This window comes from Somniosus microcephalus, chromosome 10 (genome assembly GCF_052327205.1).
Source record: "Somniosus microcephalus isolate GS21.2 chromosome 10, FLI_Smic_1.0, whole genome shotgun sequence".
Lineage (NCBI taxonomy): Eukaryota > Metazoa > Chordata > Chondrichthyes > Squaliformes > Somniosidae > Somniosus > Somniosus microcephalus.
The window spans coordinates 233,558,981-233,573,953 of record NC_140996.1 but is presented as its reverse complement, the minus strand read 5'-3'; the positions used below and the strand labels follow the sequence as shown (position 1 = coordinate 233,573,953).

At 47.4% G+C, this 14,973-nt stretch overlaps 1 protein-coding gene across 3 annotated transcripts in view; it reads left to right on the top strand.

Moving 5' to 3' along the window:
• Positions 1-14,973, top strand: part of LOC147112169 (E3 ubiquitin ligase RNF121) — a 53,936-nt gene that overhangs the window by 25,928 nt on the left and 13,035 nt on the right. For all 3 annotated transcript variants that reach the window (XM_085999789.1, XM_085999788.1, XM_085999790.1), the window contains 2 exons: positions 9,215-9,348; positions 11,565-11,666. In XM_085999789.1, coding sequence (XP_085855915.1) covers positions 9,215-9,348; positions 11,565-11,666 — 236 coding nt within the window. The remainder of the gene's footprint in view (positions 1-9,214; positions 9,349-11,564; positions 11,667-14,973) is intronic.

The window sequence follows — 14,973 nt, the reverse complement described above, 5'->3', positions numbered from 1 at the left end:
CTCATTGAATGGTGGAGCAGGCTCGAGGGGCCGAATGGCCGACTCCTGCTCCTATCTTCTATGTTTGCTCCCTCATAGGAACAGGAGGAGGCCATTCAGCCCCTTGAGTGTGTTCCGCCATTCAGTCAGAGCTTTGGCTGATCTGTAGCTCGACACCATTTACCTGCTTTTGCTCCATATCCCTCGACACCATTACCCACAAAAATCTATCCACCTCGGTCTTGAAAGCTCCAATTGCCCCCCAGCATCCACAGCCTTTTTGAAACATAGAAAAATAGGAGCAGGAGTCGGCCATTCGGCCCTTCGAGCCTGCTCCACCATTCAATATGATCGTGGCTGATCCTCCATCTCAATACCATATTCCCGCTCTCTTCCCCATACCCCTTGATGCCTTTTGTGTCCAGAAATCTATCTATCTCCTCAAATATATTCAGTAACTTGGCCTCCACAGCCTTCTGTGGTAGAGAATTCCACAGGTTCACCACCCTCTGAGTGAAGAAGCTTCTCCTCATCTCAGTCCTAAACATTCCACCCTGTATCCTGAGACTGTGACCCCTCGTTCTAGACCCCCCAGCCAGGGGAAACAACCTCCCTGCATCCAGTCTGTCTAGCCCTGTCAGAATTTTACACGTTTCAATGAGATCCCCTCTCACTCTTCTAAACTCTAGTGAATACAGGCCTAGTCGACCCAATCTCTCCTCATACGACAGTCCTGCCATCCCAGGAATCAGGCTGGTGAACCTTCGCTGCACTCCCATCTATGGCAAGTGTAGGCTTGAAGGGCCGAATGGCCTACTCCTATTTTTCTATGTTTCTATCCTTTCTTAGGTAAGGAGACCAAAACTGCACACACTACTCCAGGTGTGGTCTCACCAAGCCCTGTATAACTGTAGTAAGACACCCTTGCTCCTGTACTCAAATCCTCTTGCAATGAAGGCCAACATACCATTTGCCTTCCTAACTGCTTGCTGCACCTGCATGTTTGCTTTCAGTGACTGGTGTACAAGGACACCCAGGTCCCTTTGTACATCAGCATTTCCCAATCTATCACCATTTAAATAATACTCTGTCTTTCTGTTTTTCCTACCGAAGAGGATAACTTCACATTTATTCACGTTATACTGCATCTGCCATGTCTTTGCCCACTCACTCAACTTGACTAAATTGCCTTGAAGCCTCTTTGCATCCTCCTCACAACTCATAATCCCACCTAGTTTTGTGTCGTCGGCAAACTTGGAAATATTACATTTGGTTCCCTCATCCAAATCATTGATGTATATTGTGAATAGCTGGGGCCCAAGCACTGATCCCTGCAGTACCCCACTAGTCACCGCCTGCCACCCCGAAAAAGACCCATTTATTCCTACTCTCTGTTTCCTGTCTGTTAACCAATTTTCAATCCATGCCAGTATATTACCCCCAATCCCATGTGCTTTAATTTTGCACACTAACCTCTTATGTGGGACTTTATCAAAGGCCTTCTGAAAATCCAAATACACCACATCCACTGGTTCTCCCTTGTGTATTCTACCAGTTACATCCTCAAAAATCTCCAGTAGGTTTGTCAAACACGATTTCCCTTTCATAAATCCATGTTGACTTTGTCTAATCCCGTTGATATTTTCTAAGTGTCCTGTTATCACATCCTTTATATTAGACTCTAGCATTTTCCCTACTACTGATGTTAGGCTAACCGGTCTGTAGTTCCCGGTTTTCTCTCTCCCTCCTTTTTTAAATAGTGGGGTTACATTTGCCACCCTCCAATCTGCAGGAACTGTTCCATAATCTATAGAATTTTGGAAGATGACAACCATTGCATCCACTATTTCCATGGCTACCTCTTTTAGTACTCTGGGATGCAGATTATCAGGCCCTAGGGATTTATCAGCTTTCAGTCCCATTAATTTCTCCAGCACTATTTTTTTACTAATACTAATTTCCGTCAATTCCTCCTTCTCACTAGACCCTTGGTTCCCTAGCATTTCTGGGCAGTTATTTGTGTCCTCTTCCGTGAAGACAGAACCAAAGTATTTGTTTAATTGCTCTGCCATTTCCTTGTTCCCCGTTATAAATTCTCCCGTTTCTGACTGTAAGGGACCTACATTTGTCTTCACTAATCTTTTTCTTTTTACCTGTAGAAGTTTTTACAGTCTGCTTTTATGTTCCTTGCAAGTTTACTCACGTACACTATTTTTCCCCTCTTAATCAATCTCTTGGTTGTTTTTTGCTGAACTCTAAACTGCTCCTACTCCTCAGGCTTGCTACTTTTTCTGGCAACTTTATATGACTCCTCTTTTGGATCTAATACTATCCTTAATTTATTTTGTTAGCCATGGTTGGGCCACTTTTCCTTTTGTGTTTTTGCGCCAGAAAGGGAGGGTGTGAGTTCCAGATTTCCACTAGCCTTTGTGTGAAGAAGTGCTTCCTGACATCACCCCTGAACAGCCTGGCTCTAATTTTAAGGTTATGTCCCCTTGTTCTGGACTCTTTCCCCCCCACCCCACCGCCCCCCACCAGAGGAAATAGTTTCTCTCTCTCTCCCCTATCAAATCCCTTATTAATTTTAAACACCTCAATCAGATCATCCCTCCACCTTCTAAACTTAAGGGAATACAAGCCAAGTTAATGCAACCTTCCCTCGAAATTTAACCCTGGTACCAGTCTGGTGAATCTGCGCTGCACTCACCCCAAGGCCAATATATCTAAACTGTATTTTCTGCTTCCCTTTTTGAATAGTCCTCCGCACACTTCTCAACCAGGCCTGTTTAGCCAGAACATCCTGTAATGCCCGTGTGTAGATAAAGACACTGAAGACAGGAGTTGGTTCATAGGTATTTACTAAGCAAGTCTGGGGGGGGGTTTCTAAAGGATATACACAATACACAGGCTTATATAGCCCAAGTGGCAATTACCGGCATTACGCACACCTGGGGCTCTTAAAGGCACATACACCACAATTCCTCCCCTTCTAGCTAACTAGTACATCATATTTTAAGTAATTATTAATTACATGTTATATGCAAAATAATATACATTGCTGTATTAATTAATTATAAGTTAGTCTCTCAGGAGGCTTCCTGACTCGGTCCGGATAACGCCTCGGGGGTGTAGTAGTTTCTGGTGGTGTAGTAGGTTCTTCTGGCAAGGCTGATTCGGCTTGAAGGCCAGTGTCGGGTTCATCGGGCTCCAGTATCACCGGATCGGAGGTAGATATGGGTATCTCTACTTCATCGTTAGATGTATAGAGTGGTGGTGTAGGTTGTCCCTTTTCGGATGACTTGATGATTTGGTCAGCATGGCGCCTTATTATGCTGCCTCCGATGTCCACGGTATACATCAGTGGTCCTAATCGTGTGCAGATAGTTCCAGGCTGCCATTTCTCGGTACGGTAGTCCCGGGCCAAAACCGGTTGGCCTATCTGGAAGGCCCTAGTTGGCCTTTCATTCATGCCCTGAAACTGCCGGTTCTCCACGTCCCTTCGGATGTTGGGCTTGACCAAATCCAGCTGGCGTCTTAGGTTTCTATTGTAGAACATCATGGCGGGAGTTTGGTTAGTAACCATATGCGTTGCATTCCTATATGCAAATAAGAAGTTATCCACCTTGTGCTGAAGTTTTATGTCTTCATTACCCATGGCCTTGATGGCCTTCTTGAAGGTCTGGACAAACCTTTCAGCCAATCCATTGGTGGCGGGATGGTATGGGGCGGACGTGTAGTGCTTTACCCCATTGTTCTTTAAGAACTTTCTGAATTCTTCGGACACAAATTGCGGTCCATTATCAGAACATATCTGTTCCGGCAGCCCATTCCTGGCAAATATGGTCCTTAATACTGTGATGGTTTTTTCCGTGGTGGTGGAGGACATCTTTATTACCTCCGGCCACTTGGAGTGTGCATCAACTGCGATTAAGAACATTGAGTCCATAAATGGACCAGCAAAGTCGATGTGCACCCTTTGCCAGGGAGATGAGGGCCACTCCCATGGATGTAGAGGGGCCTGTGGCGGAGCATTTTGGACCTTCTGGCATCCTAGGCAGCTCTTGGTCATGTCTTCGATGTCTCCATCGATACCTGGCCACCATACAAACGCCCTAGCTAGGTTCTTCATTTTCACTCCACCCAGATGCCCCTCGTGAAGCTCCTTTAGCACTTTATCCTGGAGTTTGGGTGGAATCACCACTCTGGATCCACACATCAAGGTTCCTCGGCACACTGACAGCTGTTCTCTTCTTTGCGAGAATGCTGGCAACAGTGGTTCGCCATGTGCTGGCCATCCCTTCACTGTTAAATCGTAGACCTGTGAGAGAGTAGGGTCATTTCTTGTCTCCCTTTCAATGGCAGAATTTGTCACCGGTAGACATTCCACTATGGTAGAGTGGAATATCTCTACTGGGTCTACTGTAGGTGCCTCTTCTATCGTTGGCAACGGTAGGCGTGATAAACCGTCAGCATTCCCATGCTGTTTTGACCCTTTGTATTCAATGTTGTATTGGTGTGCCCCTAGAAAAAGGGACCACCTCTGTAGTCTTTGTGCCGTCATAATGGGGACACCTTTTTTAGGGTTGAATATGGAGATGAGGGGTTGATGGTCAGTCAGCAAGGTAAATTTTTGTCCGTGTAGGTAATGGTTGAATTTCTTCACTCCCCATACCAGGCTGAGTGCTTCCCTGTCTATCTGGGCATAGTTACGCTCAGCTGAGTTCAATGAGCGTGACGCAAAAGCTATCGGCCGTTCCGAGCCATCAGGGAATCTATGGGACAATACCGCTCCTATGCCGTAAGGGGATGCATCGCACGCCAGTCTGATTGGTAGTGATGGGTTGTAATGAGCCAAAATTTTCTCGGATGTGATTAAGTCTTTACATTTATGGAAGGCACGTTTACAGTCTTCGTTCCATTTCCAAATCACTCCTGTCTGTAGAAGATCATTAAGAGGGTGTAGAATAGTTGATAAGTTCGGTAAAAATTTATGATAGTAATTTATTAATCCCAGGAATGACCTTAATTGTGAAACATTTTCAGGTGCTGGGGCTTTTATAACTGCTTCAATTTTTTCAGGTGACTTATGCAACCCTTCCTTATTAATTATGTGGCCACAATATGATATCTGATTTTGGAAAAATTCGCACTTGGGGCGATTTGCTCGTAGGCCCCGTTCTTTCAGCCTAGTGAGCACCTGCTCCAAATTGGCAAGGTGCTCGTTGTCGTTTTCTCCTGTTATAAGGATGTCGTCTAGGTAGCATTGAGTCCCCGGAATCCCTTGCAGGACTTGCTCCATAGCTCTTTGCCAGATAGCTGGAGCTGATGCTATTCCAAAAACCAGTCGATTGTACTGGTACAGGCCTTTGTGTGTGTTTATTGTGAGATACTTTTTAGAGGTCTCCTCAACCTCCATCTGTAGATATGCCTGTGCCAAGTCAATTTTTGTGAAACGTTTCCCTCCGGATAGTGAGGCGAAAATATCTTCTATCCTCGGAAGAGGATACTGTACCGTGTGAAGGACCGGGTTTACAGTCACCTTAAAGTCCCCACAGATGCAAATTTTTTTCTGTTCCTCAGAGTTATATTTCAATTTTTTTTTCATGACTGGAACGATGGGTGTTGCCCATTCGCTCCAATCTATTTTGGATAATACGCCTGCCTTTTCCAAATTCTGCAGCTCTGCCTCGACTGCCGGACGTATTGCGTATGGCACCGGTCTTGCCTTAAAAAATTTTGGAATTGCTGTATCTTCCACTTTTATTGAGGCGGTGATGCCTTTCAAGGTTCCTAGTTTCTCTTGAAACACTTCTTTGGCGTTGGCCAAGATGTCTTTTAATCGTTCAGGTATGATGTCATCATTGTTTTTTTCCTTACTGGTCACCGTCAGTGCCTGAATGGAGTGCCAGTCTAAACGTATCTTCCTTATCCATTCACGTCCCAACAACGGTGGACCACCATCTTGTAGAATGTATAAATACAACTTTTGTATTTCTTTGCCGTTGTATACCACAGGCACCCTTATTTTTCCTTTGGGGTAGACTTTCTGCCCCGTATATGTTTTTAAGATAATGGATGTGTCTTTTAGAGGTATATGCGAAAATAGCCTCTCGTAATCTCGTCGATTTATTACGGTTAGAGCTGATCCTGTATCTAGCTCCATTTTAACTGGGGACCCTGCTGTTGTGAGGGTAACCCAAATGGTTTGGTAATCCTCTTTGGCAAGTACATTATGTAATTTGAGACAGCTTAGTCTCTTGTTTCCGGAGTCGCTATCGCTATTCTGGTCTTCGGAGCTATTGTCCGTCATCATTTGTACCTTCCTGTACTTTTCTTTATTGATTTTTTGTTTTCTGTCAGTGGATTTATTTTGTCCAGATTGGCATACCCGTGCAATGTATCCAATCTTACCACATTGCCTGCATGCTTTGCCCTTGAACCAGCAGTCCCTCTGGTTATGGGTGGATCTGCCGCAGCGATAACATCTTCCGAACTCCTGTGTCATTTTATGGGTGCCGAAGTCCTGTGTCTCTTGTTGTATCTCTGCAGCTCCTTTTGCTGCTGCTTCGTATGATACAGCCATACTGAAAGCTTTGTCCAATGTTAAATCTTTTTCAGAAAGCAGTCTTTTTTGTGTTCCTTCACTTAAGAGACCGCAAACAAATTTGTCTCGAAGATAATCCGATAGTCCTGCTCCGAATTGGCAGTACTTTGATAGCTTTCTTAATTCGTTTAGGTAATCAGCGTTACTTTCATTCTTGTGTTGATTTCTCTTGAAGAACTTGAATCGTTCCGCTATCAGCAGCGGCGTTGGATTTAAATGCTCCTGCAGGGTATCAACAATTTCTTTAAAAGTCTTGTCCTTTGGTTTGGCTGGAGTGATTAAATTTCGTAACAGCCCGTATGTCTTAAGTTCAGAAGTACTGAAGCTTTTTTTTCATCTGTTATTCCATTTGCAGTGCAATAAACCTCTACTCTTTCCACGTATGTGGTCCAATCTTCTATTTCGCCATCAAAAGCCTCAATATTACCAGATTTAGGCATTTCAGAAAAGATATGGCACTTCCCGCGCTTTTTTTTTCTCTCTAGCAACGATATGGCGCTTCCCGCGCTTTCCCGCCGCTGCTACCGACAACAACGCTGTTTTACTGTGGTTTCCGTTTATTCACTGCTGGAGACTCGTTCCCGACGGAGGTCAAAACGCTGACCTGCTTGCCGCGCCGGCCGTCTCTCGAGTGCACCCTCCCAGTCCGTTATTGCTTGCCTCCGATTTCGCTGCCTGTCTCGGCTGTAGAGCCCGCCGCTGGAGCTCCAGCCTGACGCCCAGGAAGGATTAGCGCAGTACCTGTCACCAGCTTTGCCAGCTGGTGAAACCACAGTTTCTCTTACTTCCTTGAGTCTTCTGGACGCTGAAGGAATCGATGTCCTTGAGGTGCTGCCGAATTGCAGGTAAGTCCGTTTCCACTTCGTCGCCACTGTAGTGTCCGTGTGTAGATAAAGACACTGAAGACAGGAGTTGGTTCATAGGTATTTACTAAGCAAGTCTGGGGAGGGGGGTTCTAAAGGATATACACAATACACAGGCTTATATAGCCCAAGTGGCAATTACCGGCATTACGCACACCTGGGGCTCTTAAAGGCACATACACCACACATCCCGATTTTGGGGTGAATCGCAATCCTGCTGTGCTGGCCCAACTCTGAGTAGCAATCCCAAACTTAAAACAGTTCTTACACCGATGACTCTTTGGAATTGCAGAAGTTGCAGGATACATTACATCTAGAATCTGTTTTTAATTTGTGTTTCTTCTTTTTCCCTCCCCCACTGCTCCAGCAGAGGGGCTGTTTCACTGCATTTTGACGGGGCACAGATTGTAGTTTAAGATGTGTCACGTGCTTCTCATTGAGCAATGTGGCAGGAAAACAAATTCAGCACATCCCAGATCGAAGCTCCCTTTATTTGTTTTCGGATTTGTGGAAACTAACAATGGAGGTGCCGTCTTTCGGATGAGACGTGAAACCGAGGCCCCGTCTGCTCTCTCGGGTGGACTTAAAAGATCCCATGGCACTATTTCGAAGAAGAGCAGGGGAGTTCTCCCTGGTGTCCTGGGGTCAATATTTATTCTTTAATCAACATCACTAAAACAGATGATCTGATCGTTATCACATTGCTGTTTGTGGGAGCTTGCTGTGCACAAATTGGCTGCCGCGCTTCCTACATTACAACAGTGACTACACTTCAAAAAGTACTTCATTGGCTGTAAAGCGCTTTGGAGCGTCCTGAGGTTGTGAAAGGCACTATAGAAATGCAAGTCTCTTTTTCCTGTACCTTGTTCCAAAGGCCCTGCTTATTTTGTATTGTCGTCTGGTAAAAGACAATATTGAGTCACCAGGATGGTCCTAGCTTTGATCCCCGATCTGAGCATTGTTGACCTAGAACGTGATTAATTTGTTTTCCTCCACATGCACGCTTCTCAATGAGGGATTAACACTATTGCAGTTTGATCGTTTAATCTGCAGAGATGTTGTCTTTGTCCCATCAAAATTACGTCAGGTGTTAATTCTTCTGGTGGGGGAAGAAACTATTGGAAGGCTGAGTTGAGTCTGGAAACTCAGCATTTGGGAAGGTGTTGCATGAACCCATGGAATGCACCATTGTCATTGTGGTGTACTCCTCCGAACGTGAGGCACCCCCACCTTCACCTACGGCCCTCCACGCCACTCCATGTGTCTCTGGGTCGACACTCCAGCGCAGCGCTGGGGGGGAGGGTGGTGTCGTTCGTAGCCCGCTCCTTTACACCGAGGTCTCATCTGCCTCTTCCGTAGCTTCAGGTGAACGTTGAAGATCCCATGGCCCTATGCGAAGAGTTAGGGGAGTTCTCCCAGTGTCCTGGGCCAACATTCAGCCAACACCACCAAAAACAGGGCAATTGGACATTTGTCTCATTGCTGTTTGTGCGATTCGGCCCTGCACAAAATGGCTGCACTTCAAAATAATGCACAGTGCGTGCAGCGCTTTGGAACATTTGAGAGATACGATAAACATTAAAAAAAAAAGACTTGCCTTTCTACAGCGCCTCTCACCACCTCAGGATGTCCCAAGGTGCTTTACAGCTGATTAAGTATTTTTGAAGTGTAGTCACTGTTGTAATGTAGGAATTAGTTCTTTCCTCCAAGCACTGTGCCAGTTTACCTGTTGCCAGTAAGTTTTTGAAGTGTTTGTTGTGTGTTGCAGTACTACAGTGCATCGGGGATGCCAACCAAACACCTCTCCAATGAGATCTGTGCGGTCTGCGGACAAAAAATCTTTGTGGACGTCAGTGAGGAAGGCATCATAGAAAATACGTACAAGCTATCCTGCAACCACGTGTATCCTTCGCAGGGCGGGAGATACGGCAAGGAGCCAAACCTGTCAAAACAATAATGCTTCTCTCTCTTTTTGCATTGCCGCAGGTGCAGCACCTTCCTGAAGGTGCCGTGCCGTGCAGGAATGCAGCATGGGCTGAAGTCCGTGCATGGAGAGATGGGAACGAGGTGCTGCACTTGGTCCCTGGGCTGCTGTCTCTGGCAACTGGTCCCGGAATGGCTGCCCGTGCAGTGAGACCTCCTCCTGGAAAGAGGAGAAAGTAATTCTTCACATTCACCCCACCTCCCTGTCCTCCCCTCTGGCCCCACCTCCCCATCCTCCCCTCCGGCCCCTCCTCCCCACCTCCCTATCCTCCCCTCCGGCCCCACCTCCCTATCCTCCCCTCCGGCCCCACCTCCCCGTCCTCCCCTCCGGTCCCACTCCCCCGCCACCAGGTTGCATAAACTTGGCTTGTATTCCCTTGAGTTTAGACAGTTGAGGTGTTTAAAATGGTAAAAGGATTTGATAGGGTACAGGAAACTTTGTGTTATCCGGAGGCTAAATGTCCAGCAAGCTCGAGCCACCGGCAAAAATCAGGAGCCGTTTTGTTAGGTTTTTTTTTCTTCTCGTGGCTTTTTTTTCAACAGTCAGGCTCTGCAAAGTCTCTCTGAAGCTGTTGCTAAGCTACAGAGACGCTTCCAAGGTACGGCCGACTGTTTAGAAGCTGTTGCTAAGCAACAGTGTTTGTTGTCAGATACGGAGATGAAAAGCTCCGTATGCTTCAACATTAACGCTGGTGTGTCCGGCAACAGCTCGGTCCCGTCGGTGACGGATAGCACAAAGTTTCCTGTAGAGAGAGAGAAACTATTTCCTCTGGTGGGGGGAGTCCAGAACAAGGGGGCGTAACCTTAAAATTAGAGCCAGGCCGTTCAGGGGTGATGTCAGGAAGCACTTCTTCACACAAAGGGGGGTGGAAATCTGGAACTCCCTCCCCTGCCCCCCCTGGCCAAAAAGCTGTTGAAGTTGGGGGTTAATTAGAAATTTTCAAACTGCGATTGATAGATTTTTGTTGGGTAAGGGTATTAAGGGTTGGGGAACCAAGGCGGGGAAATGGATTTAAGATACAGATCAGCCGCGATCTCATTGAATGGCGGAACAGGCTCGAGGGGCTGAATGGCCTCCTCCTGGTCCTGTCTCCACAACACCCGCACCTTCCAGCAGGTGTCGCCTGGATTCCTATTGGCAGTTGGCATCCTGGTGGATTTTCCTCTGCTCCCTCCTGCTGCCCCCCCCCCCCCCCCCCAACCTTCCTACAACCAGCCGGGCACTGAGGCACATTGCACTTCCCCAACTTGCCTCCTGGGCTGCGAGCGGCTGAGCAATCCCGAGCAGATGTTGAATCCGGCGCCTTCCTGCTCTGCTCAGGGCCATGGCGCACGCGGTTCATTAGCCAGTTTTGTTTCGATGCTAAAATTTAACCCCAATATGTAATTTTCTCATTGCAAAGGAAGTTTGTGCAACCGAACTTGGCCACTTCACGAGCGAGCTGCCATAAAGACACTGTCTCTGTCTCTGTCTGTGCTTCTGCTTTTAGTTACAAGATGGAGCTAAAGGGTTTTTTTTATATAATGTCCCGTTTTGCTTTGCTTTTCTGCACGTGAGAATGTTTGGGAAATAATATCCAACAGTGACTTGACAGAAAGCCCCGTTGATCTTTCCCCTATAGAATCCCTGCATGTTGTTGACCAGAAAAGCTTCATTATTTGTTCACTTTGCTGATAATAGTGTGCATCTGGCCCACACGGCATGCTGTACCGTTCGTGTTTGGGACCTGGGTTTGAAACCAGGCATGGGGATTTTATTGTGTCTCTCCCTCCGACATCCCCTGCCCCGAACTCTTCCACTCAAGTACTCTTCCTATCCTCTCTGTCCCCACCCTGTGCTCTTGGGGAAACTCTCCTCTCTGACTCTCATCCAATCCTTGCACTCTTGCTATGCTCAAGAGGCCAGAATTGGAGGAGCGCAGAGATCTCAGAGGGTTGTAGGGCTGGAGGAGGTTACAAAGATCGGGAGGGGTTTGAAAAACGAGGATGAGAATTAATTTTTTTTTTTTTTAATCGAACCCCAATTCCACTCTGTTGAGTAGAACTGATTGAAGTTGCTGTTAAACTTTCTACACTGTTACAGGTCCGCTATCCTAGGAGGCTGTGCTGTGTTTTCCTTAACCACTGTTCTCCAGGTTCCATGAATTCTGCATCCGAGGGTGGTGCATCGTCGGAAAGAAACAGACCTGCCCATACTGTAAAGAGAAGGTGGATCTAAAGAGGATGTTTAGCAACCCGTATCCTTCTACTTAATGCGAGGACGGAAAGAGAGAACGTTAACAGGCATTTCGTGTCTGTCGGTGATGTCTTGTTTCTAGGGCAAATTACTCTTTTTTGGTTTTACTTCAGTTCTCCCTTCCAACCCCCACTCCTCCCTGAAAAAAAAACCTTTTGCCATGTTCCAGGTTTGGATACAGAGTAAAGCTCCCTCTCCACTGTCCCATCAAACACTCCCGGGGCAGGTACAGCACAGGTTAGATACGGAGTAAAGCTCCCTCTACACTGTCCCATCAAACACTCCCAGTGCAGGTACAGCACAGGTTAGATACAGAGTAAAGCTCCCTCTACACTGTCCCATCAAACACTCCCAGAGCAGGTACAGCACAGGTTAGATACAGAGTAAAGCTCCCTCTACACTGTCCCATCAAACACTCCCTGGGCAGGTACAGCACGGGTTAGATACAGAGTAAAGCTCCCTCTACACTGTCCCATCAAACACTCCCAGGGCAGGTACCGCACGGGGTAGATACAGAGTAAATCTCCCTCTACACTGTCCCATCAAACACTCCCAGCGCAGGTACAGCACAGGTTAGATACAGAGTAAAGCTCCCTCTACACTGTCCCATCAAACACTCCCAGGGCAGGTACAGCACAGGTTAGATACAGAGTAAAGCTCCCTCTACACTGTCCCATCAAACACTCCCAGGGCAGGTACCGCACGGGGTAGATATTTGACCTGTTTCCATGCCTCTCCTAGGGCTGGTGGGTATTCTGGGGTGATAACTTGAGCGACAAAGGTCGATAGTCCTGAGAAGGTATCTTTGATCACAGCCCACCCATCTGCACCACACATTATCCTTCAGTCCCTTCCAACATGTTCATATTTTGCTTCAGTGACCTTCCCTAATAACTTAACGCACAGATCTATTCACCCTTAAGTTTGAGGGGGAAAGAAATCAGCCTCATTATTTCAAGTGGTCAGTAACCAGATTTAAAGCAATTGGTAGAAGGATTAGAGAGGAGTTACGGGAACTTTTTTCCCCCAGAGGGTGGGGGGGGTCTGGAACTCACTGCCTGAAAGGGTGGTCGAGGCAGAAACCCTCATCACCTTTAGAAAGTACTGTACTTGGATATGCACTTGAAGTGCTGTAACCTACAGGGCTATGGACCAAGAGCTGGAAAGTGGGGTTAGGCTGGAGAGCTCTTTGTCAGCCGGCACAGACACGATGGGCCGAATGGCCTCCTCCTGTGCCATAAATTTCTATGATTAAACGTGTGCCCTGACATGTCAGACAGAATGGTTTGCCAGAAGCAGCCTGGGTCAGTCCCCTTCATTATTTCCGATAGGTCGTCACAGAGTCTCCCAACATAATGATGTAATCTGTTAAGTAAGGCATTGTATCAGGCGGGCAGCTGATTAATCTTGAGTGTTTACAAAGAACACGAGTTTCCAGTCCGTGGCGTACGGGCAAGATGCAATAACGTGCTTCAGATGTACTTGAGGTTGGGGTTATTTTTGTGTTGTGAAAACTGACAGGAAACCAGTGGTTTCTGGCACCTTGCCAAATCTGGGAAATGTTGACCAAAAGAAGCCGTGTTTGTGTGGGTAACCAACAGCCTGGGAATGAAATGAGAACAGCCAGCAATGATGCAAACAATGTTCCTGCTAATTTTAAATTTGGGTGCGCAGTCCCTTTAACGGGCTGTGCGGCCCACTCAAAGCGCCAAACTTCACAATGTAAAGCCCAGTCCCGGGCTGCGCAGACCGCGCAGGTTATGTTGGTAGCAAAGTACATTGGACCCAATGCAGTAGGAACGAAAGACTTGCATTTCTATAGCGCCTTTAACAACCTCGGGACATCCCAGAGCGCTTCACAGCCAATGAAGTACTTTTTTCAATTGCGGTCACTGTTGTAATGTAGGAAATGCTGGCAGCTAATTTACGCACAGCAAGCTCCCCAACACACAGCAAGGTGATGATGACCAGATCATCTGTTTTAGTGATGTGAATTGAGAGGAAGTATTAGCCCCAGGGAGAACTCCCCTGCTCGTCTTCAAAATAGTGGCCATGGGATATTTTATGTCCACCTGAGAGAGCAGACGGGGCCTCGGTTTAACGTCTCATCCGAAAGATGGCATCTCCGACAGTGCGGCGCTCACCTCATTTCTGCCCCCTCCGACAGTGCGGCAGCGCTCCCTCGGTGCTGCCCCTCCGACAGTGCGGCGCCGAATGGCCGCCTTCTGTGCTGTATGATTCTATGACAGAAAAATACCAATACTCGTTAAGCTCAGGGCGAGAAAAGAACCATTAGACCCTTATACGCTCACCTGAATCTTACTGGACTAAAACCCCCGCCACACCTCCAGGGAGAGGCTAACAAAAACTGACCGGTAACCAGAAAATATCGGTTAAAAATTCCCCCTCCAACCCCTCAAAGCGCCATCAGGGAAGCCCCCAACCCCAAAATCTTCCTCCGCAGTCTCGTAGTTTTCCAAATGTGCTTGTGGCAGTTCCACGTAACCAAACGGTTCTCCTTTGTGGTACAGAGCTCCTAAGCCTGCAACAGAGAGGTTATTTCCCTGACCTTTGGGTGAGGACCAAGCTGTCAGGTGGATTGGTGGAAATGGAGGGAGGTGCGGGGGAGAGAGGACGCTATTCTGGACACAAGACCACGGCCAAAGCTCCTCGCCTGGACGATGCAGTTGGCGATGAGTCGGCCCGATGTGAAGCATTGGCCTTGGCGTCCTTAGAATGTCGAACCTGGCTAGCACAACTCCTGCTGGATGTCCTTCCACCCCTGATCAACAGAGGGTGGGGCGGCGGGGTCTGTCATAGAGCTAGTGAGGAAACCATCAGGCTTCGTGCAACAGCTGCTAGAACTTGTTACCCGGAGACTGCTTGCATATACCCAGGCTTGGTTCCTGCAGATCTGTCTGCACTTCAAAGTGTCCCAAGTATAGACTGCTCGATTTTCTGACCTTGATATGCTGGATTCCAGGTCGAAGATCAGCCACGATCTTATTGAATGGCGGAGCAGGCTCGAGGGGCCGTATGGCCTACTCCTGCTCGGGGCCAGGGGAATTACAGACAGACGCCAGTCTGCAGAAACCTTCCTGAGTAATTGCTGTCAGGAAGTGTTTATTTAGAGCGTTGTCCCATAGGGAGTACTAGAGCAGTGGCCTTAAAAGGGACAGGCCCAGGTTAAATGCAGCTCCGTCTCCGCATGCTAAATATCACCATGCTCCAGGCCACTATCTGTGAGCAATGCCACGGAGGGATCAGCTAGCATAATATATTAAATATCTGACGCATGGTGTGCGGTC